Source organism: Scyliorhinus torazame, chromosome 21 (assembly GCF_047496885.1).
Source record: "Scyliorhinus torazame isolate Kashiwa2021f chromosome 21, sScyTor2.1, whole genome shotgun sequence".
In the NCBI taxonomy this organism is placed as follows: domain Eukaryota; kingdom Metazoa; phylum Chordata; class Chondrichthyes; order Carcharhiniformes; family Scyliorhinidae; genus Scyliorhinus; species Scyliorhinus torazame.
Window position 1 is genome coordinate 133524340 of NC_092727.1, and position 27490 is coordinate 133551829.

The following is a 27490-nucleotide window of genomic DNA, read 5'->3' on the forward strand; positions in this document are numbered from 1 at the left end:
GTTTATCGCAGTGTGTTTTAGTGGTGTTTATCGCAGTGTGGGTGTGTGGGGGGTGTTTATCGCTGTGTGGGGTGTTTATCGCAGTATGTGCGAGGGGGGGTGTTTATCACTGTGTCTGTGTGGGTGTTTATCGCCTTGTGTGTGTGTGTGGGGGGGTTTATCACTGAGTGGGGGGGTTTATCACAGTGTGGGTGTGGGTGGGGTGTTTATCGCAGTGTGTGTGGGGGTTGTTTATCGCAGTGTGTGTGGGGGGTTGTTTATCGCAGTGTGTGTGTGTTGGGTGTTTATCGCAGTGTGTGTGTTGGGTGTTTATCGCAGTGTGTGTGTTGGGTGTTTATCGCAGTGTGTGTGGAAGGTGTTTATCGCAGTGTGTGTGTTGGGTGTTTATCGCAGTGTGTGTGGAAGGTGTTTATCGCAGTGTGTGTGGGGGTGTTTTTCGCACTGTGTGGGGGGGGGTGTTTATCGCAGTGTGTGTGGAAGGTGTTTATCGCAGTGTGTGTGTTGGGTGTTTATCGCAGTGTGTGTGGAAGGTGTTTATCGCAGTGTGTGTGTTGGGTGTTTATCGCAGTGTGTGTGTTGGGTGTTTATCGCAGTGTGTGTGGAAGGTGTTTATCGCAGTGTGTGTGTTGGGTGTTTATCGCAGTGTGTGTGGAAGGTGTTTATCGCAGTGTGTGTGGGGGTGTTTTTCGCAGTGTGTGGGGGGGGTGTTTATCGCAGTGTGTGTGTGGGGGGGTTTATCGCAGTGTGTGTGTTGGGTGTTTATCGCAGTGTGTGTGGAAGGTGTTTATCGCAGTATGTGTGGGGGTGTTTATCGCAGTGTGTGGGGGGTGTTTATCGTAGTGTGCATTGGGGGTGTTTATCGCAGTGTGTGTGGGGGTGTTGATCACTGTGTGGGGGGGTGTTTATCGCAGTGTGTGTGGGGGGTTGTTTATCGCAGTGTGTGTGCGGGGGTGTTTATCGCAGTGTGTGGGTTTTTTTTTTATCACAGTGTGTGGGGGTGTTTATAGCAGTGTGTGCGAGGGGGGTGTTTATCACACTGTCTGTGGGGGTGTTTATCACTTTGTGTGTGGGGGGGGTTTATCGCCTTGTGTGTGGGGGGGTTTATCGCAATGTGTGTGGGGTGTTTATCACAGTGAGTGTGTGGGGGGTATTTATCGCAGTGTGTGTGGGGAAGGTGTTGATCGCAGTGTGTGTGTGGGGAAGGTGTTGATCGCAGTGTGTGTGTGGGGGTGTTTTTCGCAGTGTGTGGGGGTGTTTTTCGCAGTGTGTGGGGGGGGGGTGTTTATCGCAGTGGGTGTGGGGGGTGTTTATCGCAGTGTGCGTGGGAGGGGTTTATCGCAGTGTGTGTGGGGTGTTTATCACTGTGTGTGTGGGGGGTGTTTATCGCAGTGTGTGGGGGGTGTTTATCGCAGTGTGTGGGGGGTGTTTATCACTGTGCATGGGGGTTGTTTATCGCAGTGTGTGTGTGGGGGTGTCTTTCGCAGTGTGTGTGGGGGTGTTTATAGCAGTGTGTGTGGGGGTGTTTATCGCCTTGTGTGTGGGGGGGGTTTATCGCAGTGTGTGTGCGGGGGGTTTATCGCAGTGTGTGTGGGGGGTGTTTATCGCTGTGTGTGGGGGTGTTTATCGCAGTGTGTGTGTGGGGGGTTTATCGCAGTGTGTGTGGGGGGTGTTTATCGCTGTGTGTGGGGGGTGTTTATCGTAGTGTGCATGGGGGGGTTTATCGCAGTGTGTGGGGGGTGTTTATCACTGTGCATGGGGGGGGTTTATCACAGTGTGTGGGGGGTGTTTATCACAGTGTGACTGGGGGGAGGGGTTTATCACTGTGGGGGTGTTTATCGCAGTGTGTGTGCGTGGGGGGGTTTATCGCAGTGTGTGTGTGGGGGGTTTATCGAAGTGTGTGTGGGGGCGTTTATCGCAGTGTGTGTGGGGGGGGGTGTTTATCACAGTGTGGGTGTGGGGGGGTTTATCACTGTGTGTGTGGGGCATTTATCACAGTGTCTGTGTTGGGGGGGTTTATCGTAGTGTGTGTGTGGGGGGGGGTTTATCCCTGTGTGGGGGTGTTTATCGCAGTGTGTGAGTGGGGTTTATCGCAGTGTGTGTGGGGGGTTTATCGCAGTGTGTGGTGGGGGGTTTCTCACATTGTACGAGTGGGGGGGGTTTATCGCAGTGTGTGTAGGGTGTTTATCGCAGTGTGTGTGGGGATGTTTATCACAGTGTGTGTGTGGGATGTTTATCACTGTGTGTGTAGGGTGTTTATCACAGTGTGGGTGTGGGGGGCTGTTTCGTAGTGTGTGTGGGGGGGGGGTTTATTGCAATGTGTGTGTGTGTGGTGGGTTTATCGCAGTGTGTGTGGGGGTGTTTTTATCACAGTGTCTGTGGGGGTGTTTATCGCCTTGTGTGTGGGGGGGTTTATCACTGTGTGTGGGGGGCGTTTATCGCAGTGTGTGAATGTGGGTTTATCGCAGTGTGTGTGTGGGGGTGGTGTTTATCACAGTGTGTGTGGGGTGTTTATCACAGTGTGTGTGTGGGGAGGTGTTTATCACTGTGTGTGTGGGGGTGTTTATCACAGTGTGTGTGTGGTGGTTTATCACAGTGTGTGTGGGAGTGGTGTTTATCATTGTGTGCGGGGGTGTTTATCGCAGTGTGTGTGGGGGGTGTTTATCTCAGTGTGTGTGGGGGTGTTTATCGCAGTGTGTGGGGGGTGTTTATCACTGTGCATGGGGGGGGGTTTATTGCAGTGTGTGGGGGGTTGTTTATCGCCTTGTGTGTGTGGGCGGGTTCATCGCAGTGTGTGTGTGTGGGGTGTTTATCGCAGTGTGTGTGGGGGTGTTTATCGCTGTGTGTGTGTGTGGGTGTGTTTCTCGCAGTGTGTGTGGGGGTGTTTATCGCCTTGTCTGTGTGGGGGGGTTTATCGCAGTGTGTGTGTGGAAGTTGTTTATCGCAGTGTGTACGCGGGGTGTTTATCGCAGTGTGTGTGGGGGGGGGGGGTTTATCGCAGTGTGTGTGTGGGGTGTTTATCGCAGTGTTTGTGTGGGGGGTGATTATCGCAGTGTGTGTGGGGGGTGTTTATCGCAGTGTGTGTGGGGGGTGTTTATCGCAGTGTGTGGGGAGGGTGTTTATCACTGTGTGTGGGGGTGTTTATCGCTGTGTGTGTGTGGTGTGTTTATCTCTGTGTGTGTGGGGTGTTTATCTCAGTGTGTGTGGGGGGTGTTTATCGCAGTGTGTGGGGGGTGTTTATCACTGTGCATGGGGGGTGTTTATCACAGTGTGTGTGGGGGTGTTTATCGCAGTGTGTGTGTGGGGGGTGTTTATCGCAGTGTGTGTGGGGGGGGGTGTTTATCGCAGTGTGTGCGCGCGTGGGGGGGTTTATCGCAGTGTGTGTGTGTGTGTGGGGGGGGTTTATCACAGTGTGTGTGGGGTGTTTATCGCAGTGTGTGTGTGTGGGGGTTTATCGCAGTGGGGGTGTGGTGGGGGTGTTTATCGCAGTGTGTGTGGGGTGTTTATCACTGTGTGTGGGGGGGTTTATCACTGTGTGTGTGTGGGGTGTTTATAGCAGTGCGTGGGGGATTTATCGCAGTGTGTGTGTGTGGGGTGTTTATCGCAGTGTGTGTGGGGTGTTTATCACTGTGTGTGTGGGGGTGTTTATCGCTGTGTGTGGGGGTGTTTATCGCAGTGTGTGCGAGGGGGGGTGTTTATCACAGTGTCTGTGGGGGTGTTTATCGCCTTGTCTGAGTGGGGGGGTTTATTGCAGTGTGTGTGTGGAAGATGATTATCGCAGTGTGTGCGTGGGGTGTTTATCGCAGTGTGTGGGGGGCGGGGGGTGTATATCGCAGTGTGTGTGTGGGGTGTTTATCGCAGTATGTGTGTGGGGGGTGTTTGTCGCAGTGTGTGTGTGGGGTGTTTATCACTGTGTGTGGGGGTGTTTATCGCCGTGTGTGTGGGGGGGGGGGTGTTTATCGCTGTGTGTGTGTGGGGGCGTTTATCGCAGTGTGTGTGGGTGTTTATCGCAGTGTGTGTGTGGGGTGTTTATCGAAGTGTGTGGGGGGTATTTATCGCAGTGTGTGTGGGTGGTGTTTATCTCTGTGTGTGGGGGGTGTTTATCGCAGTGTGTGGGGGGTGTTTATCGCAGTGTGTGGGGGGTGTTTATCACTGTGCATGGGGGGGTAATATCGCAGTGTGTGCGGGGGGTTGTTTATCGCAGTGTGTGTGTGGGGGTGTCTTTCGCAGTGTGTGTGGGGGTGTTTATCGCAGTGTGTGTGAGGGTGAGTGTTTATCACAGTGTCTGTGGGGGTGTTTATCGCCTTGTGTGTGGGGGGGGTTTATCGCAGTGTGTGTGTGGGGGGTTTATCGCAGTGTGTGTGGGGGTTGTTATCGCTGTGTGTGGGGGTGTTTATCGCAGTGTGTGTGGGGGGTGTTTATCACAGTGTGCGTGAGGGGGGATGTTTATCACAGTGTCTGTGGGGGTGTTTATCGCCTTGTGTTTGTGGGGGGGGTTTATCGCAGTGTGTGTGTGGGGTGTTTGTCGCAGTGTGTGTGGGGGGTGTTTATCGCAGTGTGTGTGTGGGGTGTTTATCATTGTGTGTGTGTGTGGGGGTGTTTATCGGCGTGTGTGTGTGTGGAGGTGTTTCTCGCAGTGTGTGTGGGGGTGTTTATCGCTGTGTGTGTGTGGGGGTTTATCGCAGTGTGGGTGTGGTGGGGGTGTTTATCGCAGTGTTTTAGGGTTTATCGCAGTGGGTGTGTGGGGGGTGTTTATTGCAGTGTGTGTGGGGGGTGTTTATTGCAGTGTGTGTGTGGGGTGTTTATCGCAGTGTATGTGGGAGTAGGGGTGTTTATCGTAGTGTGTGCGTGGGGCGTTGTTTATCACTGTCTGTGGGGGTGTTTATCGCCTTGTGTGTGTGTGTGTGTGTGTGTGGGGGTTTATCACTGAGTGGGGGGGGTGTTTATCACAGTGTGTGTGCGGGGCGTTGTTTATCGCAGTGTGTGTGTGGGGGTGTTAATCGCAGTGTGTGTGTTGGGTGTTTATCGCAGTGTGTGTGGGGGTGTTTATCGCAGTGTGTGTGTGGGGGTTTATCGCAGTGGGGGTGTGGTGGGGGTGTTTATCGCAGTGTTTTAGGGTTGTTTATCGCAGTGGGTGTGTGGGGGGTGTTTATCTCAGTGTGTGTGGGGGGTGTTTATCGCTGTGTATGTGGGAGCAGGGGTGTTTATCGTAGTGTGTGCGAGGGGGGGTGTTTATCACTGTCTGTGGGGGTGTTTATCGCCTTGTGTGTGTGGGGGTTTATCACTGAGTGGGGGGGGGGTTTATCACAGTGTGTGTGCGGGGCATTGTTTATCGCAGTGTGTGTGTGGGGGGTGTTTATCGCAGTGTGTGTAAGGTGTTTATCACTGTGTGTGTGTGGGGGGTGTTTATCGCAGTGTGTGTGTGGAAGGTGTTTATCGCAGTGTGTGTGTGTGGGTGTTTATCGCAGTGTGGGTGTGGTGGGTGTGTTTATCGCAGTGTTTTAGGGGTGTTTATTGCAGTGTGGGTGTGTGGGGGGTGTTTATCGCTGTGTGGGGTGTTTATCGCAGTGTATGTGGGAGTAGGGGTGTTTGTCACTGTGTGTGGTTTTTTTTTTATCGCAGTGTGTGGGGGCGTTTATCGCAGTGTGTGTGGGGGTGTTTATCGCAGTGTGTGCGAGGGGGCTGTTTATCACAGTGTCTGTGGGGGTGTTTATCGCCTTGTGTGTGGGGGGGTTAATCGCAGTATGTGTGGGGGGGGTTAATCGCAGTGTGTGTGGGGGGGGTGTATCGCAGTGTGTGTGTGTGGGGATTGTTTATCGCAGTGTGTGTTTGGGGGGTGTTTATCGCAGTGTGTGCGAGGGGGGGTGTTTATCACTGTCTGTGGGGGTGTTTATCGCCTTGTGTGTGTGTGCGGGTTTATCACTGAGTGGGGGGGGGGGGGTTTATCACAGTGTGTGTGCGGGGCATTGTTTATCGCAGTGTGTGTGTGGGGGGTGTTTATCGCAGTGTGTGTAAGGTGTTTATCACAGTGTGTGTGGGGGGTGTTTATCACAGTGTGTGTGTGGAAGGTGTTTATCGCAGTGTGTGTGTGGGGGTGTTTATCGCAGTGTGGGTGTGGTGGGGGTGTTTATCGCAGTGTTTTAGGGGTGTTTATTGCAGTGTGAGTGTGTGGGGGGTGTTTATCGCTGTGTGGGGTGTTTATCGCAGTGTATGTGGGAGTAGGGGTGTTTATCACTGTGTGTGGGTTTTTTTTTATCGCAGTGTGTGTGTGGGGGCGTTTCTCGCAGTGTGTGTGGGGGTGTTTATCGCAGTGTGTGCGAGGGGGCTGTTTATCACAGTGTCTGTGGGGGTGTTTATCGCCTTGTGTGTGGGGGGGGTTAATCGCAGTGTGTGTGGGGGGGGTTTATCGCAATGTGTGTGGGGGGGTGTTTAGCGCTGTGTGTGTGGGGGTGTTTATCGCAGTGTGCGCGAGGGGGGGTGTTTATCACAGTGTCTGTGGGGGTGTTTATCGCCTTGTGTGTGGGGGGGTTTATCACTGTGTGTGTGTGTGGGGTGTTTATAGCAGTGCGTGGGGGATTTATCGCTGTGTGTGTGTGGGGTGTTTATCGCAGTGTGTGTGGGGTGTTTATCACTGTGTGTGTGGGGGGGTGTTTATCACTGCGTGTGTGTGGGGGTGTTTAACGCTGTGTGTGTGTGGGGGTGTTTCTTGCAGTGTGTGTGGGGGTGTTTATCGCAGTGTGTGCGAGGGGGGGTGTTTATCACAGTGTCTGTGGGGGTGTTTATCGCCTTGTCCGAGTGGGGGGGTTTATTGCAGTGTGTGTGTGGAAGGTGATTATCGCAGTGTGTGCGTGGGGTGTTTATCGCAGTATGTGTGTGGGGGGTGTTTGTCGCAGCGTGTGTGTGGGGTGTTTATCACTGTGTGTGGGGGTGTTTATCGCCGTGTGTGTGGGGGGGGGGTTTATCGCTGTGTGTGTGGGGGGGTGTTTATCGCAGTGTGTGTGGGTGTTTATCGCAGTGTGTGTGTGTGGGGTGTTTATCGAAGTGTGTGGGGGGTATTTATCGCAGTGTGTGTGGGTGGTGTTTATCTCTGTGTGTGGGGGGTGTTTATCGCAGTGTGTGGGGGGGGTTGTTTATCGCAGTGTGTGTGTGGGGGTGTCTTTCGCAGTGTGTGTGGGGGTGTTTATCGCAGTGTGTGTGGGGGTGTTTATCGCCTTGTGTGTGGGGGGGGTTTATCGCAGTGTGTGTGGGGGGGGTTTATCGCAGTGTGTGTGGGGGGGTGTTTATCGCTGTGTGTGGGGGTGTTTATCGCAGTGTGTGTGTGGGGGTGTTTATCGCAGTATGTGTGGGGGGTGTTTATCGCAGTGTGTGTGTGGTGTTTATCACTGTGCATGGGGGGGTAATCACAGTGTCTCTGGGGTTGTTTATCGTCTTGTGTGTGTGTGTGGGGGGGTGTTTATCACAGTGTGTGTGTGGGGTGTTTATCACAGTGTGGCTGGGGGGGGTTTATCACAGTGTGAGGGGTGTTTATCGCAGTGTGTGCGTGGGGTTTTTAATCGCAGTGTGTGTGTGGGGGTGTGTGTATCAGTGTGTGTGTGGGGGGTTGTTTATCACAGTGTGGGTGTGGGGGGTTTATCGCAGTGTGGGTATGTGTGGGGTGTTTATCACAGTGTATGAGAGGGGGGTGTTTATCGCAGTGTGTGTGTGGGGGGTGTTTATCGCAGTGTGTGTGCGGAGTGTTTTCGCAGTGTGTGTGGGGGGTGTTTATCGCAGTGTGTGGGGGGTGTTTATAACTGTGCATGGGGGGTGTTTATCACAGTGTGTGTGGGGGTGTTCATCGCAGTGTGTGTGTGGATCACTGTGAGGGGGGGTGTTTATCACAATGTGACTGTGGGGGGAGGGGTTGATCACTGTGTGGGGGGGTGTTTATCACAGTGTGGGTGTGGGGGGTTTATCGCAGTGTGGGTGTGTGTGGGGTGTTTATCACAGTGTATGAGAGGGGGGGTGTTTATAGCAGTGTGTGTGGCGAAGGGTTTATCGCAGTGTGTGTGTGGGGGGGGGTTTATTGCTGTGTGGTGGGGGGTGTTTATCGCAGTGTGAGTGTGGGGGGGGGTTTATCACAGTGTGTGTGCGGGGTGTTTATCGCGGTGTGTTTTAGGGGTGTTTATCGCAGTGTGGGTGTGTGGGGGGTGTTTATCGCTGTGTGGAGTGTTTATCGCAGTATGTGCGAGGGGGGTTGTTTATCACTGTGTCTGTGTGGGTGTTTATCGCCTTGTGTGTGAGTAGGGGGGGTTTATCACAGTGTGGGTGTGGGGGGGTGTTTATCGTAGTGTGTGTGGGGTTGTTTATCACTGTGTGTGGGGGGTTGTTTATTGCAGTGTGTGTGTGTTGGGTGTTTATCGCAGTGTGTGTGTTGGGTGTTTATCGCAGTGTGTGTGTTGGGTGTTTATCGCAGTGTGTGTGTTGGGTGTTTATCGCAGTGTGTGTGGGGGGGTGTTTATCGCTGTGTGTGTGTTGGGTGTTTATCGCAGTGTGTGTGGGGGGTGTTTATCGCAGTGTGTGTGTGGAAGGTGTTTATCGCAGTGTGTGTGTGTGGGGTGTTTATCGCAGTGTGTGTGTGGGGTGTTTATCACTGTGTGGGGGGGTTTATCGCTGTGTGTGGGGGTGTTTCTCGCAGTGTGTGTGTGCGGGTGTTTCTCGCAGTGTGCGAGGGGGTTGTTTATCACAGTGTCTGTGGGGGTGTTTATCGCCTTGTCTGTGTGGGGGGGTTTATCGCAGTGTGTGTGTGGAAGGTGTTTATCGCAGTGTGTACGTGGGGTGTTTATCGCAGTGTGTGGGGGGGGGGGTGTTTATCGCAGTATGTGTGGGGGGCGTTTATCGCAGACTGTGTGTGGGGGGCGTTTATCGCAGACTGTGTGTGGGGGGTGTTTATCACTGTGTGTGGGGGGTGTTTATCACTGTGTGTGTGGGGGTGTTTATCGCTGTGTGTGTGTGGGGGTGTTTATCGCAGTGTGTGGGGGTGTTTATCGCAGTGTGTGTGTGGGGGGTGTTTATCGCAGTGTGTGTGGGGGGGGTGTTTATCTCAGTGTGTGTGGGGGGCGTTTATCGCAGTGTGTGTGGGGTGTTTATAACTGTGCATGGGGGGTGTTTATCACAGTGTGTGTGGGGGTGTTTATCGCAGTGTGTGTGTGGATGACTGAGGGGGGGTGTTTATCACAATGTGACTGGGGGGGGAGGGGTTGATCACTGTGTGGGGGGGGTGTTTATCGCAGTGTGTGTGGGTAAGTGTTTATCGCAGTGTGTGTGTGTGGGGGAGGTTTATCGCAGTGTGGTGGGGGGTGTTTATCGCAGTGTGTGTGTGGGGGGGTGTTTATCACAGTGTGTGTGTGCGGGGTGTTTTTCGCGGTGTGTGCGGGGTGTTTATCGCAGTGTGTGTGGGGGTGTTTATCGCAGTGTGTTTTAGGGGTGTTTATCGCAGTGTGTGGGGGGTGTTTATCGCTGTGTGGGGTGTTTATCGCAGTATGTGCGAGGGGGGGTGTTTATCACTGTGTCTGTGTGGGTGTTTATCGCCTTGTGTGTGTGTGGGGGGGTTTATCACAGTGTGGGTGTGGGTGGGGTGTTTATCGCAGTGTGTGTGGGGGTTGTTTATCGCAGTGTGTGTGGGGGGTTGTTTATCGCAGTGTGTGTGTTGGGTGTTTATCGCAGTGTGCGTGTTGGGTGTTTATCGCAGTGTGTGTGTTGGGTGTTTATCGCAGTGTGTGTGTGGGGGGGTGTTTATCGCAGTGTGTGTGTTGGGTGTTTATCGCAGTGTGTGTGTTGGGTGTTTATCGCAGTGTGTGTGTGGGGGGGTGTTTATCGCAGTGTGTGTGGAAGGTGTTTATCGCAGTGTGTGTGTTGGGTGTTTATCGCAGTGTGTGTGTTGGGTGTTTATCGCAGTGTGTGTGTTGGGTGTTTATCGCAGTGTGTGTGTTGGGTGTTTATCACAGTGTGTGTGGAAGGTGTTTATCGCAGTGTGTGTGGAAGGTGTTTATCGCAGTGTGTGTGTTGGGTGTTTATCGCAGTGTGTGTGTGGGGGGGTGTTTATCGCAGTGTGTGTGTGGGGTGTTTATCGCAGTGTGTGTGGGGGTGTTTATCGCAGTGTGTGGGGATGTTTATCGCAGTGAGTGTGTGGGGGGTGTTTATCGCAGTGTGTGGGGGGTGTTTATCGTAGTGTGCATGGGGAGTGTTTATCGCAGTGTGTGTGGGTGATGTTTATCACTGTGCATGGGGGGGTGTTGATCGCAGTGTGTGTGTGGGGGTGTTGATCACTGTGTGGGGGGGTGTTTATCGCAGTGTGTGTGGGGGGTTGTTTATCGCAGTGTGTGTGCGGGGGTGTTTATCGCAGTGTGTGGGTTTTTTTTTTATCACAGTGTGTGTGGGGGTGTTTATAGCAGTGTGTGCGAGGGGGGTGTTTATCACACTGTCTGTGGGGGTGTTTATCACTTTGTGTGTGTTGGGGGTTTATCGCCTTGTGTGTGGGGGGGTTTATCGCAATGTGTGTGGGGTATTTATCACAGTGTGTGTGTGGGGGGTGTTTATCGCAGTGTGTGTGGGCAAGGTGTTGATCGCAGTGTGTGTGGGGAAGGTGTTGATCGCAGTGTGTGTGTGGGGGTGTTTTTCGCAGTGTGTGGGGGGGGGTGTTTATCGCAGTGGGTGTGGGGGGTGTTTATCGCAGTGTGCGTGGGAGGGGTTTATCGCAGTGTGTGTGGGGGGGTGTTTATCACTGTGTGTGGGGGGGTGTTTATCGCAGTGTGTGTGGGGTGTTTATCGCAGTGTGTGTGGGGTGTTTATCGCAGTGTGTGGGGTGTTTATCGTAGTGTGCATGGGGGGGTTTATCGCAGTGTGTGGGGGGTGTTTATCACTGTGCATGGGGGGGGTTTATCACAGTGTGTGGGGGGTGTTTATCACAGTGTGACTGGGGGGGAGGGGTTTATCACTGGGGGTGTTTATCGCAGTGTGTGTGCGTGGGGGGGTTTATCGCAGTGTGTGTGTGGGGGGGTTTATCGAAGTGTGTGTGGGGGCGTTTATCGCAGTGTGTGTGGGGGGGGGGTTTATCACAGTGTGGGTGTGGGGGGGTTTATCACTGTGTGTGTGGGGCATTTATCACAGTGTCTGTGTGGGGGGGGTTTATCGTAGTGTGCATGGGGGGGTTTATCGCAGTGTGTGGGGGGTGTTTATCACTGTGCATGGGGGGGGTTTATCACAGTGTGTGGGGGGTGTTTATCACAGTGTGACTGGGGGGGAGGGGTTTATCACTGTGGGGGTGTTTACCGCAGTGTGTGTGCGTGGGGGGGTTTATCGCAGTGTGTGTGGGGGGTTTATCGAAGTGTGTGTGGGGGCGTTTATCACAGTGTCTGTGTGGGGGGGGTTTATCGTAGTGTGTGTGTGGGGGGGGGTTTATCCCTGTGTGGGGGTGTTTATCGCAGTGTGTGAGTGGGGGGTGTCTTAATCACAGTGTGGGTGTAGGGGGGTTTATCACTGTGAGTGGGGGGATGTGTATCACAGTGTGGGTGTGGGGGGTGTGTTTATCGTTGTGTGCGTGGGGGGGTTTATCGCAGTGTGTGTGTGGGGGTGTTTATCGCAGTGTGTGTGGAGGGGGTTTATCACAGTGTGTGTGCGCGTGGGGGTGTTTATCGCTGTGTGTGTGTGTGTGTGTGTGTGTGTGTGTGTGTGTGTGTGTGTGTGGGGGGTGCTTATCACTGTGTCTGTGGGGGTGTTTATCGCCTTGTGTGTGTGGGGGGGTGTTTATCACAGTGTGTTGAGGGTTGTTTATCGCAGTGTGTGTGTGTGGGGGTGTTTATCACAGTGTATGAGTGGGGGGGGTTTGTCGCAGTGTGACTCGGGGGTGGGGGGGGTGGCTATCACAGTGCGGGGGTTGTTTATCGCAGTGTGTGTGTGGGGGGTTTATCGCAGTGTGTGTGTGGGGGTGTTTATCGCAGTGTGTGTGTGGGGGTGTTTATCGCAGTGTGTGGGGATGTTTATCGCAGTGTGTGTGTGGGGGGTGTTTATCGCAGTGTGTGTGGGGTGTTTATCGTAGTGTGTGTGTGGGGGTGTTGATCACTGTGTGGGGGGGTGTTTATCACAGTGTGGGTGTGTGTGAGGTGTTTATCACAGTGTATGAGGGGGGTGTTTATCGCAGTGTGTGTGGGGAAATGTTTATCGCAGTGTGTGTGTGTGGGGGTGTTTATCGCAGTGTGGTGGGGGTGTTTATCGCAGTGTGTGTGCATAGGGTGCTTATCACAGTGTGGTGGGTGTGTTTATCACTGTGTGGGGGGGGTGTTTATCGCAGTGTGTGTGTGGGGGGGGTTTATCACAGTGTGTGTGGGGTGTTTATTGCAGTGTGTGTGGGGGGGGTTTATCGCAGTGTGTGGTGGGGGGTTTATCGCAGTGTGTGGTGGGGGGTTTATCGCAGTGTGTGGTGGGGGGTTTATCACAGTGTATGAGTGGGGGGGGTTTATCGCAGTGTGTGTAGGGTGTTTATCACAGTGTGTGTGGTGTGTTTATCACAGTGTGACTGGGGTGGGGTTATCACAGTGTGAGGGGGGTTTATCGCAGAGTGTGTGTGGGGGGTTTATCGCAGTGTGTGGTGGGGTGTTTATCACTGTGTGGGGGGGTGTATCGCAGTGTGTGTGTGCGGGGGTGTTTATCGCAGTGTGTGTGTGGGGTGTTTATTGCAGTGTGTGTGTGGGGTGTTTATTGCAGTGTGTGTGTGGGGGTGTGTGTATCAGCGTGTGTGTGGGGGGTTGTTTATCACAGTGTGGGTGTGGGGGGTTTATCGCAGTGTGGGTGTGTGTGGGGTGTTTATCACAGTGTATGAGAGGGGGGTGTTTATCGCAGTGTGTGTGGGGGGTGTTTATCACTGTGCATGGGGGGTGTTTATCACTGTGCATGGGGGGTGTTTATCGCAGTGTGTGTGTGGGGGTGTTGATCACTGTGTGGGGGGGTGTTTATCACAGTGGGTGTGGGGGCTTTATCGCAGTGTGGGTGTGTGTGGGGTGTTTATCACAGTGTATGAGAGGGCGGGGTGTTTATCGTAGTGTGTGTGGGGAAGTGTTTATCGCAGTGTGTGTGTGGGGTGTGTGTTTATCGCAGTGTGGTGGGGGGTGTTTATCCCAGTGTGTGTGTGGGGGGGTGTTTATCGCAGTGTGGTGGGGGTGTTTATCGCAGTGTGTGTGTGTAGGGTGCTTATTACAGTGTGTGGGGGGTGTTTATCACTGTGTGGGGGGGGGGGGTTTATCGCAGTGTGTGCGCGGGGTGTTTATCGCAGTGTGTGCAGGGGGTGTTTATCGCAGTGTGTGTGGGGGGTGTTTATCGCAGTGTGTGTGTGGGGGGGTGTTTATCACAGTGTGTGTGTGCAGGGTGTTTATCGCGGTGTGTGCGGGGTTTTTATTGCAGTGCGTGTGTGGGGGTGTTTATCGCAGTGTGTGTGTGTGGGGGATGTTTATCGCTGTGTGGGGTGTTTATCGCAGTGTGTGTGTGGGGGTGTTTATCGCAGTGTGTTTTAGGGGTGTTTATCGCAGTGTGGGTGTGTGGGCGGTGTTTATCGCTGTGTGGGGTGTTTATCGCAGTGTGTGCGAGGGGGGGGTTTATCACTGTCTGTGGGGGTGTTTATCGCCTTGTGTGTGTGTGGGGGGTTTATCACTGATTGGGGGGGGTGTTTATCACAGTGTGGGGGGGGTTGTTTATTGCAGTGTGTGTGTGTTGGGTGTTTATCGCAGTGTGTGTGTTGGGTGTTTACCGCAGTGTGTGTGGGGGGTGTTTATCGCAGTGTGTGTGTGGAAGGTGTTTATCGCAGTGTGTGTGGGGGTGTTTATCGCAGTGTGTGTGTGGGGTGTTTATCACTGTGTATGTGGGGGTGTTTATCGCAGTGTGTGGGGATGTTTATCGCAGTGAGTGTGTGGGGGGTGTTTATCGCAGTGTGTGGGGGGTGTTTATCGCAGTGTGTGTGGGGTGTTTATCGTAGTGTGCATGGGGGGGGGTTTATCGCAGTGTGTGTGGGGGGTGTTTATCACTGTGCATGGGGGGTGTTGATCGCAGTGTGTGTGTGGGGGTGTTGATCACTGTGTGGGGGGGTGTTTATCGCAGTGTGTGGGGGGGTGTTTATCACAGTGTCTGTGGGGGTGTTTGTCGCCTTGTGTGGGGGGGGTTTATCGCCTTGTGTGTGGGGGGGGTTCATCGCAATGTGTGTGGGGTGTTTATCGCAGTGTGTGTGGGGTGTGTTTAATCGCAGTGTGTGTGTGTGGAAGGTGTTTATCGCAGTGTGTGTGTGGGGGTGTTTTTCGCAGTGTGTGGGGGGTGTTTATCACTGTGTGTGAGGGGTGTTTATCGCAGTGTGTGTGGGGTGTTTATCGCAGTGTGTGGGGGGTGTTTATCACTGTGCATGGGGGGGGTTTATCGCAGTGTATGTGTAGGGTGTTTATCACAGTGTGTGTGTGGGGTATTTATCACAGTGTGACTGGGGGGGGGTTATCGCAGTGTGAGGGGTGTTTATCGCAGTGTATGTGTGTGGGGGTTTATCGCAGTGTGTGTGGGGTTTATCGCAGTGTGTGGTGGGGTGTTTATCACAGTGTGACTGGGGGGGGGTTTTCACAGTGTGGGGGGTGTATCGCAGTGTGTGTGTGTGGGGGTGTTTATCGCAGTGTGTGTGTGGGATGTTTATTGCAGTGTGTGTGTGGGGGTGTGTGTATCAGTGTGTGTGTGGGGAGTTGTTTATCACAGTGTGGGTGTGGGGGGTTTATCGCAGTGTGGGTGTGTGTGGGGTGTTTATCACAGTGTATGAGAGGGGGGGTATTTATCGCAGTGTGTGTGGGGGAGTGTTTATCGAAGTGTGTGTGGGGGGGTGTTTATCGCAGTGTGGTGGGGGGGGGGTGTTTATCGCAGTGTGTGTGTGTAGGGTGTTTATCAGTGTGTGTGGGGGGGTGTATCGCAGTGTGTGTGTGGGGGGTGTATCGCAGTGTGTGTGTGCGGGAGTGTTCATCACAATGTGTGTGCGGGGGGTTTATCGCAGTGTGTGTGTGGGGGGTGTTTATCGCAGTGTGTGTGTGTGGGGGTGTTTATCACTGTGTGTGTGGGGTGTTTATCGCGGTGTGTGCGGGGCATTTATCGCAGTGTGTGTGTGGGGGTGTTTATCGCAGTGTGTGGGGATGTTTGTCACAGTGTGTGTGTGTGGGGTGTTTATCGCAGTGTGTGTGGGGTGTTTATCGTGTGTGTGTGGGGGTGTTGATCACTGTGTGGGGGGGGGTGTTTATCACAGTGTGGGTGTGGGGGGTTTATCGCAGTGTGGGTGTGTGTGGGGTGTTTATCACAGTGTATGAGGGGGGGGGTGTTTATCGCAGTGTGTGGGGGGTGGGGGGTCAGAAGCAGTCACCTGTCTCCTGAACTGCATAAGTGAAGCACAAATGTGAGCAAATGGCCAATGGGAGGTTTCAATGTATTTGTGCTGTTAGTGTTGAAGCAGGAGAATGCTGCCAGGCAATGCACATGGTCAAACTGACAGTCCAGGCAAGTATTGGTGGCATTTGACTCTCTGACTAGGCCGAGCATGGGATTTGAATGGCAGAATCTGTACTCTGTTAACAGTTGACGATTGTGTCCTTGTGCGAGTCTGTTTTTCTGTCGATGCATGTTATTTGACATGTTACAGAGCCGCCCTCAATTATTTGTGTTTTAATTGAATATGTTTCTCTCCACAGGAGGTCAGCAAAGTCAAGGAGCCGGAGCCCGGGGTATTCGAGGCACTCCCGGTCACGCAGTAAGCACAGGCAATCCCGTTCGCGAAGTCGACATTCGAGTATTTCACCAAGCCGCTTTACCCTGAAATCAAGCCTTGGTGCAGAGCTGAGCAAAACCAAAAGGGCAAGAGCTGCCGTTGCTGCCAAATCCAGCATGAAAGACTCAAAAGATCTAAAAACATCGGCTGGGGTGGTTTGTAAAGCAAGTGCTCACAGTGCTGCCTCAAGCAGCACAACCTGTGCGGCAGCACTTAAAGATGTGAAGAAATTGACTAAAATAATAAAGAGCGAGAAGCCACCTTCACCCATTGAAATTTCAAACACAGTGACTGTGAAAATAGAGGAAGACATTGCTGAGCAGATGATTCCAGAGATCAAAATAAAGACTGAAGTACTGGACGATAGCCCAGTGCTCTCCCCATTGGTGCTGCTGGTGAAAGAATCAAAATCGCCACTGGTGAAATGTGAGTTGGGAACGCCAAAGGAGAAGACTCTGCCACCATTACCAAACGAAAGCGATCTGGAGAAACCTCCGCTTCCTCCTTTAGGTTCCGCTCCACCACCATTACCTCCAACGTCTCCCCCTGTAACACTGCCCCCAGCCCCAGTACAACCACCACCTCCCTTACCGCCAGTGACTCTGAACCAGTCTCAGCCTCTGTCAGATATTCTGAATGAAACACCATCACCAATAACCACAGTGCAACTAGCACAGCCCCCAGTACCCTTGCCGTTACCATTGCCACCAGTGTCAGTAGCTGTACCTGTATTGGCACCTGCATCAGTCTTGACCCACCCACCAACCATCTCTCAGCAACAACCATCACGGACCACAGTGTTGGGCAGTCTGCTCCCCATGCCACCCATGCTGAACTCCATTATGCCCTTACTGACTTCAACCCTGCCACCGCTGCCATTGCCCCCACTCCTTCCTGGAGAAGATGATATAGAAAGGTAAGAAATTTGTGGTGGATTGAATGTTAAAGCAGCAGCCATATCAGGGGTGGGGAGGTTCACTCTCAAAACTATTGCAAATTCTCATCCTGGAATAGACCTCTGTTCCAAGATTGTTCCGATTTCTCAGTGTCTGTCACCACAACTGCAAAAAGTGTTCTTGTCTGCAAAAACTCCAGGGTGATATGTACACACTGCGGGAATGATCTGCACACATTCCGGGAATGATCTGCACAGGTTCCAGGAATGATCAGCACACATTGCGCGAATGATCTGCACACATTCCGGGAATGATCTGCACATTGCGGGAATGATCTGCACACATTCCGGGAATGATCTGCACAGGTTCCGGGAATGATCTGCACACATACAGGGAATGATCTGCACACGTTCTGGGAATGATCTGCACACATACCAGGAATGATCTGCTCACGTTCCGGGAATGATCCGCACACGTTCCGGGAATGATATGCACACGTTCCGGAAATGATCTGCACACATTCCGGGAATGATCTGCACACGTACCGGGAATGATCAGCATAAATACCGGGAATGATCTGCACGCATACCGGGTATGATCAGCACACATACCGGGAATGATCTGCACACATTCCGGGAATGATCAGCACAGGTTCCGGGAATGATCTGCAAACGTTCCGGGAATGATTTGTACACATTCCGGGGATGATCTGCACACATTCAGGGGATGATCTGCACACATTCCGGGAATGATCTGCACACATTCCGGGAATGATCTGCACACATTCCGGGAATGATCTGCTCACATTCAGGGGATGATCTGCACACATTCCGGGAATGATCTGCACACGTTACGGGAATGATCTGCTCACATTCAGGGGATGATCTGCACACATTCCGGGAATGTTCTGCACACATTCAGGGGATGATCTGCACACATTCCGGGAATGATCTGCTCACATTCAGGGGATGATCTGCACACATTCCGGGAATGTTCTGCACACATTCAGGGGATGATCTGCACACATTCCGGGAATGATCTGCACAGGTTCCGGGAATGATCTGCACACATTCCGGGAATGATCTGCACACATTCAGGGGATGATCTGCACACATTCCGGGAATGATCTGCACACGTTACGGGAATGATCTGCACACATTCCGGGAATGATCTGCACACATTCCGGGAATGATCTGCACACATTCCGGGAATGATCTGCACACATTCAGGGGATGATCTGCACACATTCCGGGAATGATCTGCACACATTCAGGGGATGATCTGCACACATTCCGGGAATGATCTGCACACATTCAGGGGATGATCTGCACACATTCCGGGAATGATCTGCACACATTCAGGGGATGATCTGCACACATTCCGGGAATGATCTGCACACATTCAGGGGATGATCTGCACACATTCCGGGAATGATCTGCACACATTCCGGGAATGATCTGCACACATTCCGGGTATGATCTGTACACATTCCGGGAATGACCTGCACACATTCCGGGTATGACCTGCACACATTCCGGGTATGATCTGTACACATTCCGGGAATGATCTGCACACATTCCGGGAATGATCTGCACACGCTCCGGGAGTGATCTGCACACATACCGGGAATGATCTGCACACATACCGGGAATGATCTGCAAAGGTTCCGGGAATGATCAGCACAGGTTCCGGGAATTATCTGCAAACGTTCCGGGAATGATTTGTACCCATTCCGGGAATGATCTGCACACATTCAGGGGATGATCTGCGCACATTCCGGGAATGATCTGCACACATTCCGGGAATGATCACACATTCCGGGTATGATCTGCACACATTCCGGGAATGATCTGCACACATTCAGGGGATGATCTGCACACAATCCGGGAATGTTCTGCACACATTCCGGGAATGATCACACATTCCGGGAATGATCACACATTCCGGGTATGATCTGCACACATTCCGGGAATGATCACACATTCCGGGAATGATCTGCACACATTCCGGGAATGATCACACATTCCGGGTATGTTCTGCACACATTCAGGGGATGATCTGTACACATTCCGGGAATGATCTGCACACATTCAGGGGATGATCTGCACACATTCCGGGAATGATCACACATTCCGGGTATGACCTGCACACATTCCGGGAATGATCTGTACACATTCCGGGAATGATCTGCACACATTCCGGGAATGATCACACATTCCGGGTATGATCTGCACACATTCCGGGAATGTTCTGCACACATTCAGGGGATGATCTGCACACATTCCGGGAATGATCTGCACACATTCCGGGAATGATCTGCACACATACCGGGAATGATCACCAAAGGTTCCGGGAATGATCTGCACATTCCGGGGATGATCTATACACATACCGGGGATGATCTATACACATACCGGGAATGTCTGCACAGGTTCTGGCGGAGATCTGCACACATCCGGGAATGATCTGCACACATATCGGGAATGATCAGCATACATATCGGGAATGATCTGCACACATACCGGGGATAGACTGCGCAGGTCCCGGGAATGATCAGCACACATACCGGGAATGATCTGCACACGTTCCGGGAATGATCAGCACACATATCGGGAATGATCTGCACACATACCGGGAATGATCTGCACACATTCCGGGAATGATCATGATCAGCACACATTCCGGGAATGATCTGCATACATATCGTGAATGATCAGCACACATTCCAGGAATGATCTGCACACATACCTGGAGTGATCTGCACAGGTTCCGGGAATGATCTGCATACATCCGGGAATGATCTGCACCGGTTCCGGGAATGATCAGCACACATACCGGGAATGATCTGCACACATTCCGGGAATGATCAGCACACATACCGGGAATGATCTGCACACATTCCGGGAATGATCTGCACACTTTCCGGGAATGATCTGCACACATACCGGGAATGATCAGCACACATTCCAGGAATGATCTGCACACATTCCAGGAATGATCACACATTCCGGGAATGATCTGCACACATTCAGGGGATGATGTGCACACATATCAGGAATGATCTGTACACATACCGAGAATGATCTGCACAGACACCGGGAATGATCTGCACACATTCCGGGAATGATCTGCACACATACTAGGAATGATCAGCACACGCTCCGGGAATGATCTGCATATGCTCCCGGAATGAACTGCATACGCTCCGGGAATGATCTGCCCACATACCGGGAATGATCTGCAAAGGATCCGGGAATGATCAGCACACATACCGGGAATGATCTGTACACATACCGGGAATGATCTGCACACATTCCGGGAATGATATGCACACGTTCCGGTAATGATCTGCACACATTCCAGGAATGATCAGCACACATACCGGGAATGATCTGCACACATTCCGGAAATGATCAGCACACATACCGGGAATGATCTGCACACATTCCGGGAATGATCAGCACACATACCGGGAATGATCTGCACACATTCCGGGGATGATCTGCACAGGTTCCGGGAATGATCTGCGCACATTCCGGGAATGGTCAGCGCACATTCCGGGAATGATCTGCACAGGTTCCGGGGGAGATCTGCACACATCCGGGAATGATCTGCACACTTTCCGGGAATGATCTATACACATACCGGGAATGATCAGCGCGGGAATGATCTGCACAGGTTCCGGGGGAGATCTGCGCACATCCGGGAATGATCTGCACAGGTTCCGGGGATGATCTGCACAGGTTCCGGAGATGATCTGCACAGGTTCCGGGAATGATCTGTACACATACCGGGAATGATCAGCACACATTCTGGGAATGATCAGCACACATACTGGGAATGATCTGCACACGTTCCGGGAATAATCTGCACACATTCTGGGAATGATCTGCACAGGTTCCGGGAATGATCAGCACACATACCGGGAATGATCTGCACACGTTCCGGGAATGATCAGCACACATACTGGGAATGATCAGCACACATACCGGGAATGATCTGCACACGTTCCGGGAATGTTGCACACATTCCGTGAATGATCAGCACACATGCCGGGAATGATCTGCACACGTTCCGGGAATGTTGCACACATTCCGTGAATGATCAGCACACATGCCGGGAATGATCTGCACACATACTGGGAATGGTCAGCACACATTCCAGGAATGATCTGCACACATTCCAGGAATGATCTGCACACATTCCGGGAATGATCACACATTCCGGGAATGATCTGCACACATTCCGGGGATGATGAGCACACATTCCGGGAATGATCAGCACACATTCCGGAAATGATCAGCACACATACCGGGAATGATCTGCACACATTCCGGGAATGATCTGTACAGGTTCCTGGAATGATCTGCACACATACCGAGAATGATCAGCACACATTCCGGGAATGATCACACATTCCGGGAATGATCAGCACACATTCCGGGGATGATCTGTACACATACCAGGAATGATCTGCGCACATTCCGAGAATTATCTACACACATACCGAGAATAATCTGCACAGGTTCCGGGAAAGATCTACACAGGTTCCGGGGAGATCTGTACACATTCCGGGAATGATCAGCACACATTCCGGGAATGATCAGCACACATTCCGGGAATGATCTGCACACATTCCAGGAATGATCTGCACACATACCGGGAATGATCAGCACACATACCGGGAATGATCTGCACATATTCCGGGGATGATCTGTATACATACCAGGAATGATCTGCGCACATTCCGGGAATTATCTGCACACATACCGGGAATGATCTGCACACATACCGAGAATGATCTGCACAGGTTCCGGGGGAGATCTGCACAGATTCCGGGAATGATCTGCACAGGATCCGGGAAAGATCTGCACAGGTTCCGGGGGAGATCTGTACACATTCCGGGAATGATCAGCACACGTTCCGGGAATGATCTGCACACATACCAGGAATGATCTGCAGACGCTCCGGGAATGATCTGCACACGCTCCGGGAATGATCTGCACACGAACCGGGAATGATCTGCACACATTCCAGGAATGATCTGCACAAGTTCTGGGAATGATCAGCACATATACTGGGAATGATCTGCACATGTTACGGGAATGATCTGCGCACATTCCGGGAATGGTCAGCGCACAAACCGGGAATGATCTGCACAGGTTCCGGGAATGATCAGCACACATACCAGGAATGATCAGCACACATTCTGGGAATGATCTGCACACATTCCGAGGGTGATCTGCACACGTTCCGGGAATGGCCAGCGCACATTCCGGGAATGATCTGCACAGGTTCCGGGAATGATCTGCGCACATTCCGGGAATGATCTGCACAGGTTCCGGGGGAGATCTGCACACATCCGGGAATGATCTGCACAGGTTCCGGGAATGATCTGCACACTTTCCAGGAATGATCTATACACATACCGGGAATGATCAGCGCGGGAATGATCTGCACAGGTTCCGGGGGAGATCTGCGCACATCCGGGAATGATCTGCACAGGTTCCGGGGATGACCTGTACACACACCGGGAATGATCTGTACACATACCGGGAATGATCAGCACACATTCCGGGAATGATCTGCACACATTCCGGGGATGATCTGCACACATTCCGGGAATGATCAGCACACATTCCAGGGATGATCTGCACACGTTACGGGAATAATCTGCAGATACAGGGAATGTTCTGCAACGTTCCAGGAATGATCTGTACACATACCGGGAATGATCAGCACACATTCCGGGAATGATCAGCACACATTCCAGGGATGATCTGCACACGTTACGGGAATAATCTGCAGATACCGGGAATGTTCTGCAACGTTCCAGGAATGATCTGCACAAGCTCCGGGAATGATCTGCTCACGTTCCGGGAATGATCTGCACACATACCGGGCATGATCCGCACACATACCGGGCATGATCTGCACTCATACCGACATACGGGAATGATCTGCACACATTCCGGGAATGGTCTGCACACGTTCCGGGAATGATCTGCACACGTTCCGGGAATGCTCTGCACACATACTGGGAATATTCTGCACACGTTCCGGGAATGATCTGCACACGTGTCAAGTAATGGGTTAAGAGATATTGCAATTAGTTGTCTTGTTTATGTTAAGTGTCCATTAATTGACACTGATATGTAAAGGGGCTTCAGGTGGCCTCTGTCAGGTGATGTACAGTGAGAGTTTTGTGCAAAGGCTGTTGGAAGGAAATAAATGTGTGTTTGTGAAAATGGAACAGAACTTTCGACTCTTCATATCACAGCAACTAAAACGTCTAACAATTGGTAGCAGAGGATGGTTGCTGTGCAAATGTGAAGGGTTGAAAGATACAACTTTCCAGATCAAACCAAGGAGTGAGTGAGAAAAAAAAAAGGGATATATGGCTGAACCGAGAATAAATTTAAATTACTTGACTGTGCTTGAGTGAGCAACATGGATAGGCTCCTGGTTTTGACAGGAGTTCAGTTTACTGATAAGGATACCTGATTCGAACAGATGACAAAAGCTTGACAAAAGTTTCTGGGGAAACATTCGATTCCGATGGCTCTGATGACCCAAATAGGTCAGCATGCAATAAGACAGAATATGGAAGATACACTACTAACAGGATGGCGAAATCGTATGGCTACGAACAGGGCTCAAGACTATAGAAGGAGACCGAGACAAGGAAATTATGAAGACAGAAACCCAGTTAGAACCTACAATAGGAAGATGAACCCCAGAAATGCACGGGGCATGATAAATCGATGTTTTCGATGTGACTCTCAATACCATTAAGCTTTCAACTGTCCAACTCGTTATGATAGAGTGTTTAAAGCAACACATGACATGGAAGAGTCAGAAGAGGAAAAAGATAGTGACCAGAAAGAAGACATTGTCCTATTGACAAGCAGTTTTACGCCGGTAATGAGGGTGTTGGTTGCAGAATCCTTCAACTATGCTGTATTGGACAGTGGCTGCACATCTACTGTGTGTGGAATTGACTGGTTAAAATGTTACCTGGACTCTTTGAATGCTGAAAATCGTAACAAGGTTAAGGAATTTGAAAGTTCCACAAGTTTCAGGTTTGGGGATAATAATACTCTGAAGTCGCTGAAAAGAGTGGTGATCCGTTGCAATATTGCCGGAGTGAATCATTTCATTAGCAAACCCTAACCCTTGCTTCTGAGCAGACCGTCGATGAAGAAAGCACACATGGAACAGGATAAGGCAACAGTTTTTGGAAAGACGGTGGACTTACAATTTACACAGTCGGAACACTATTGTATTCCATTACTGACAAATAATATTTCAAGTAGAGTGGTTAAGGATGTGTTAATGGCAGTTGAAAATGGGACTTTAGCTGATAAAAAGCTTGTGGTATTAAAACTGCATAGGCAATTTGCACATCCGTCTCCTCGGAGGCTGAAAAATGTATTAAAGGATGCAGGGGTAAGGGATGACAACTATACTAAACTGATAGAACAGGTTAGTTACCGCTGTGAAGTTTGTAGGAAGTACAGAAGGACACCAGCACGACCGATAGTAACTCTACCTTTGGCCAGGGATTTTAACGACATTGTGGCCATGGACCTTAAGATCTGGGATAAAGCATATAATGTATTTATTTTGCATTTTGTAGATTTAGCAACCAGATTTAGTCAATCAGCGATTGTACGAAGTAAAGAAAAGAGAGTAATTCTGGATCAAATCGTGGAAAAATGGATAGGGACAGGAATGGGTCCACCGGCAAAATTCCACGGACAATTGGGGAGAATTTGCTAATGATGAGTTTAGGTATCTGTGTGAAAACATGAATATCAGAGTTATGAATAAGGCTGCAGAAAGCCCATTTAGTAATGGTGTCTGTGAAACAAATCATGCTGTCATCGATGACATGCTTCGGAAAATTTTGGCAGATCGACCAAATTGCAGGCTAAATTCAGCTTTAGCATGGGCAGTACATGCAAAGAATTCATTGCAGCTGGTTGGGGGCTATAGTCCTTATCAATTAGTGTTTGGTAGAAATCCTAAAATTCCGTCCATTTTGGATGACCAGCCTCCAGCTTGGGAAGGGAACTACAATTACCTCTGTCTTTGCTGAGCATTTAAATGCATTACATAGCAGTAGAAAAGCTTTTTTAGAAGCAGAAGTCTCTGAAAGAATTCACGGAGCTTTAAGGCATTATGTACGGCCATCAAATACCGCTTTTCAGCAAGGAGACATAATATACTATAAGAGAGACAATTTTAATGAATGGAAAGGCCCAGGGAAGATCATAGGCATAGCTGCCAAAACAATTATTTTGCAACATGGCAATCAATCTGTTAGGGTACATTCATCAAGGATAATGGGTACAGATTACAAATTTTCAAATTTAGACAGAGTAGACAGACATGACGAGGAACCAGAGTCATCTGGTACGCACGTGTTACAGAACTATGAGGACAAATTAACTGATTTAGACAGGGTTTCTGTGGAGGAACACAACACTTCTGATGAATTAGAACAGGCCATTTTTCCGAAAGGGCAACTGTCAAAAGTTGGTATAAAAGTGACATACTTGCCTGAAGGGTCTAGTCAATGGAAGGATGCAACTGTTATTAGTAGAACAGGGAAGGCCACTGGAAAGTATAAACATTGGTTGAATGTACAGCATTCAGGGGAAGGAGTCAAGACAATGGATTGGGAAAATGAAGTTCAAAAATGGAGGGCCAGTGCCAGTTCAGATAGTACATCGGATAGTGAACAGGTCCGCAGGAAAAGGTCGAGAACTATTGAAAGGACATCCCACAGCAGAAGGGAAAGATCAAGCAGTAGCAGTACAGAACGAGATACCAGGCGGGAAAGGGGACGTAGTTTATCAAGATCTCGGAACATGAATAGGACTACGAATACTAATAGGAGTAGAAGCCCACGTGCACGTGAGATTTTGGTGTCTTCAAATAAATTAGATGAAAAAGTTATCAAAGAAGCTAAACAGCAAGAATTGCATAGTTGGAGTGAATTTGGGGTATACACGGAAGTACTGGATAGGGGACAAAGAGCTCTATCCCACAGATGGATTTGCATGGAAAAGGTTCTTCCGGATGGAACTTATAAGGCAAAGGCCAGGCTTGTGGCAAGGGGATTTGAAGAAAACTTAGATGATCAGGATTTAAGGGTAGATTCACCTACAGCAGGAAAGGTTATTTTAAAGATATTCTTGGCTCTAGTAGCCACAAAGGCATGGGAATGCAAATCTATAGATATAAAAGCTGCCTTTTTGCAGGGGCATCAGCTCCAGAGAGACATTTTTCTCCGTCCTCCTAAAGAAGCAGCTAACACAGAAGGGGTAATCTGGAAGTTGATTAAATGTGTATATGGATTAAATGATGCATCTAGAGTCTGGTATTTTTCGGTAAGGTCACACATTCCGGGAATGATCTGCCCAGGTTCCGGGAATGATCTGCACAGGTTCCTGGAATGATCTGCCCACGTTCCGGGAATGATCAGCACACATTCCGGGGATGATCTGCACACATACCGGGAATGATCAGTACAAATACCGGGAATGATCTGCACACATTCCATGGATGATCTGCGCACACACCGGGAATTATCTGCACACATTCCGGGGATGATCTGCACACACACCGGGAATTATCTGCACACATACCGGGAATGACCTGCACACGTTCCGGGGATGATCTGCACACATACCGGGAATTATCTGCACACATACCGGGAATGATCTGCACACGTTCCGGGAATGATCTGTGCATATTTCAGGAATGATCTGCGCATTTTCCAGGAATAATCTGCACATGTTCCGGGAATCCGGGAAGGATCTGCACACATTCCGGGAATGATCTGCACACGTTCCGGGAATGATCTGCACACGTTCCGGGAAGGATCTGCACACATTCCGGGAATGATCTGCGCATATTTCAGGAATGATCTTCGCATATTCCAGGAATTATCTGCACACGTTCCGGGGATGATCTGCACACATACCGGGAATGATCTGCACACATACCGGGAATGATCAGCACAAATACCGGGAATGATCTGCACACATTCCGGGGATGATCTGCACACATACCGGGAATTATCTGCACACATACCGGGAATGATCTGCACACGTTCCGGGGATTATCTGCACACACACACCGGGAATTATCTGCACACATACCGGGAATGATCTGCACACGTTCCGGGAATGATCTGCACACATTCCGGGAATGATCAGTGCATATTTCAGGAATGATCTGCGCATTTTCCAGGAATAATCTGCACAATTTCCGGGAATCCGGGAATGATCTGCACACGTTCCGGGAATGATCTGCACACGTTCCGGGAATGATCTGCACACATTCCGGGAATGATCTGCGCATATTTCAGGAATGATCTGCGCATATTCCAGGAATTATCTGCACACGTTCCGGGGATGATCTGCACACATACCGGGAATGATCTGCACACATACCGGGAATGATCTACACACGTTCTGGGAATGATCAGTACATATAGTCTGCCTCTCATCATTCCTGTTTCAAATCATTTGGTTTTGCAGGTCTGAGATTGCCCTACTTTCTCAGGTCATCATTTCCACCGTAACCATTTGCACAAAGGCCAGGACAGCAACATTGCTATGGTGACACTGACTCACCTGTGGAGCTCATCAACCCCCTGAGAATCTCCACTATATTTTGAATTGTCTCATTCTAGTACAAATGCTGTCTTTGGATTGAACGATGGTGAAGTGGATACTTTTGACCCAGACGGGGCATTCAGTGTTTGTTTGTGTTTGGT

General features: G+C 50.8%; 2 protein-coding genes across 2 annotated transcripts in view; one reads left to right on the forward strand and one right to left on the reverse strand.

Annotated features, from left to right (window-relative positions):
* The window catches only part of LOC140398079 (cyclin-dependent kinase 12-like), a 167523-nt gene extending 151854 nt beyond the window's left edge, over window positions 1–15669 (reverse strand). Inside the window, exon 1 of the mRNA XM_072486287.1 lies at window positions 15602–15669. Coding sequence (XP_072342388.1) covers window positions 15602–15669 — 68 coding nt within the window. The remainder of the gene's footprint in view (window positions 1–15601) is intronic.
* A 100-nt stretch (window positions 15670–15769) lies between these two features.
* Window positions 15770–27490, forward strand: part of LOC140398700 (cyclin-dependent kinase 12-like) — a 75254-nt gene continuing 63533 nt past the window's right edge. The window contains exon 1 of the mRNA XM_072487704.1: window positions 15770–16718. Within this exon, the coding sequence (XP_072343805.1) occupies window positions 15919–16718 (800 nt within the window). The 5' untranslated portion in view covers window positions 15770–15918. The remainder of the gene's footprint in view (window positions 16719–27490) is intronic.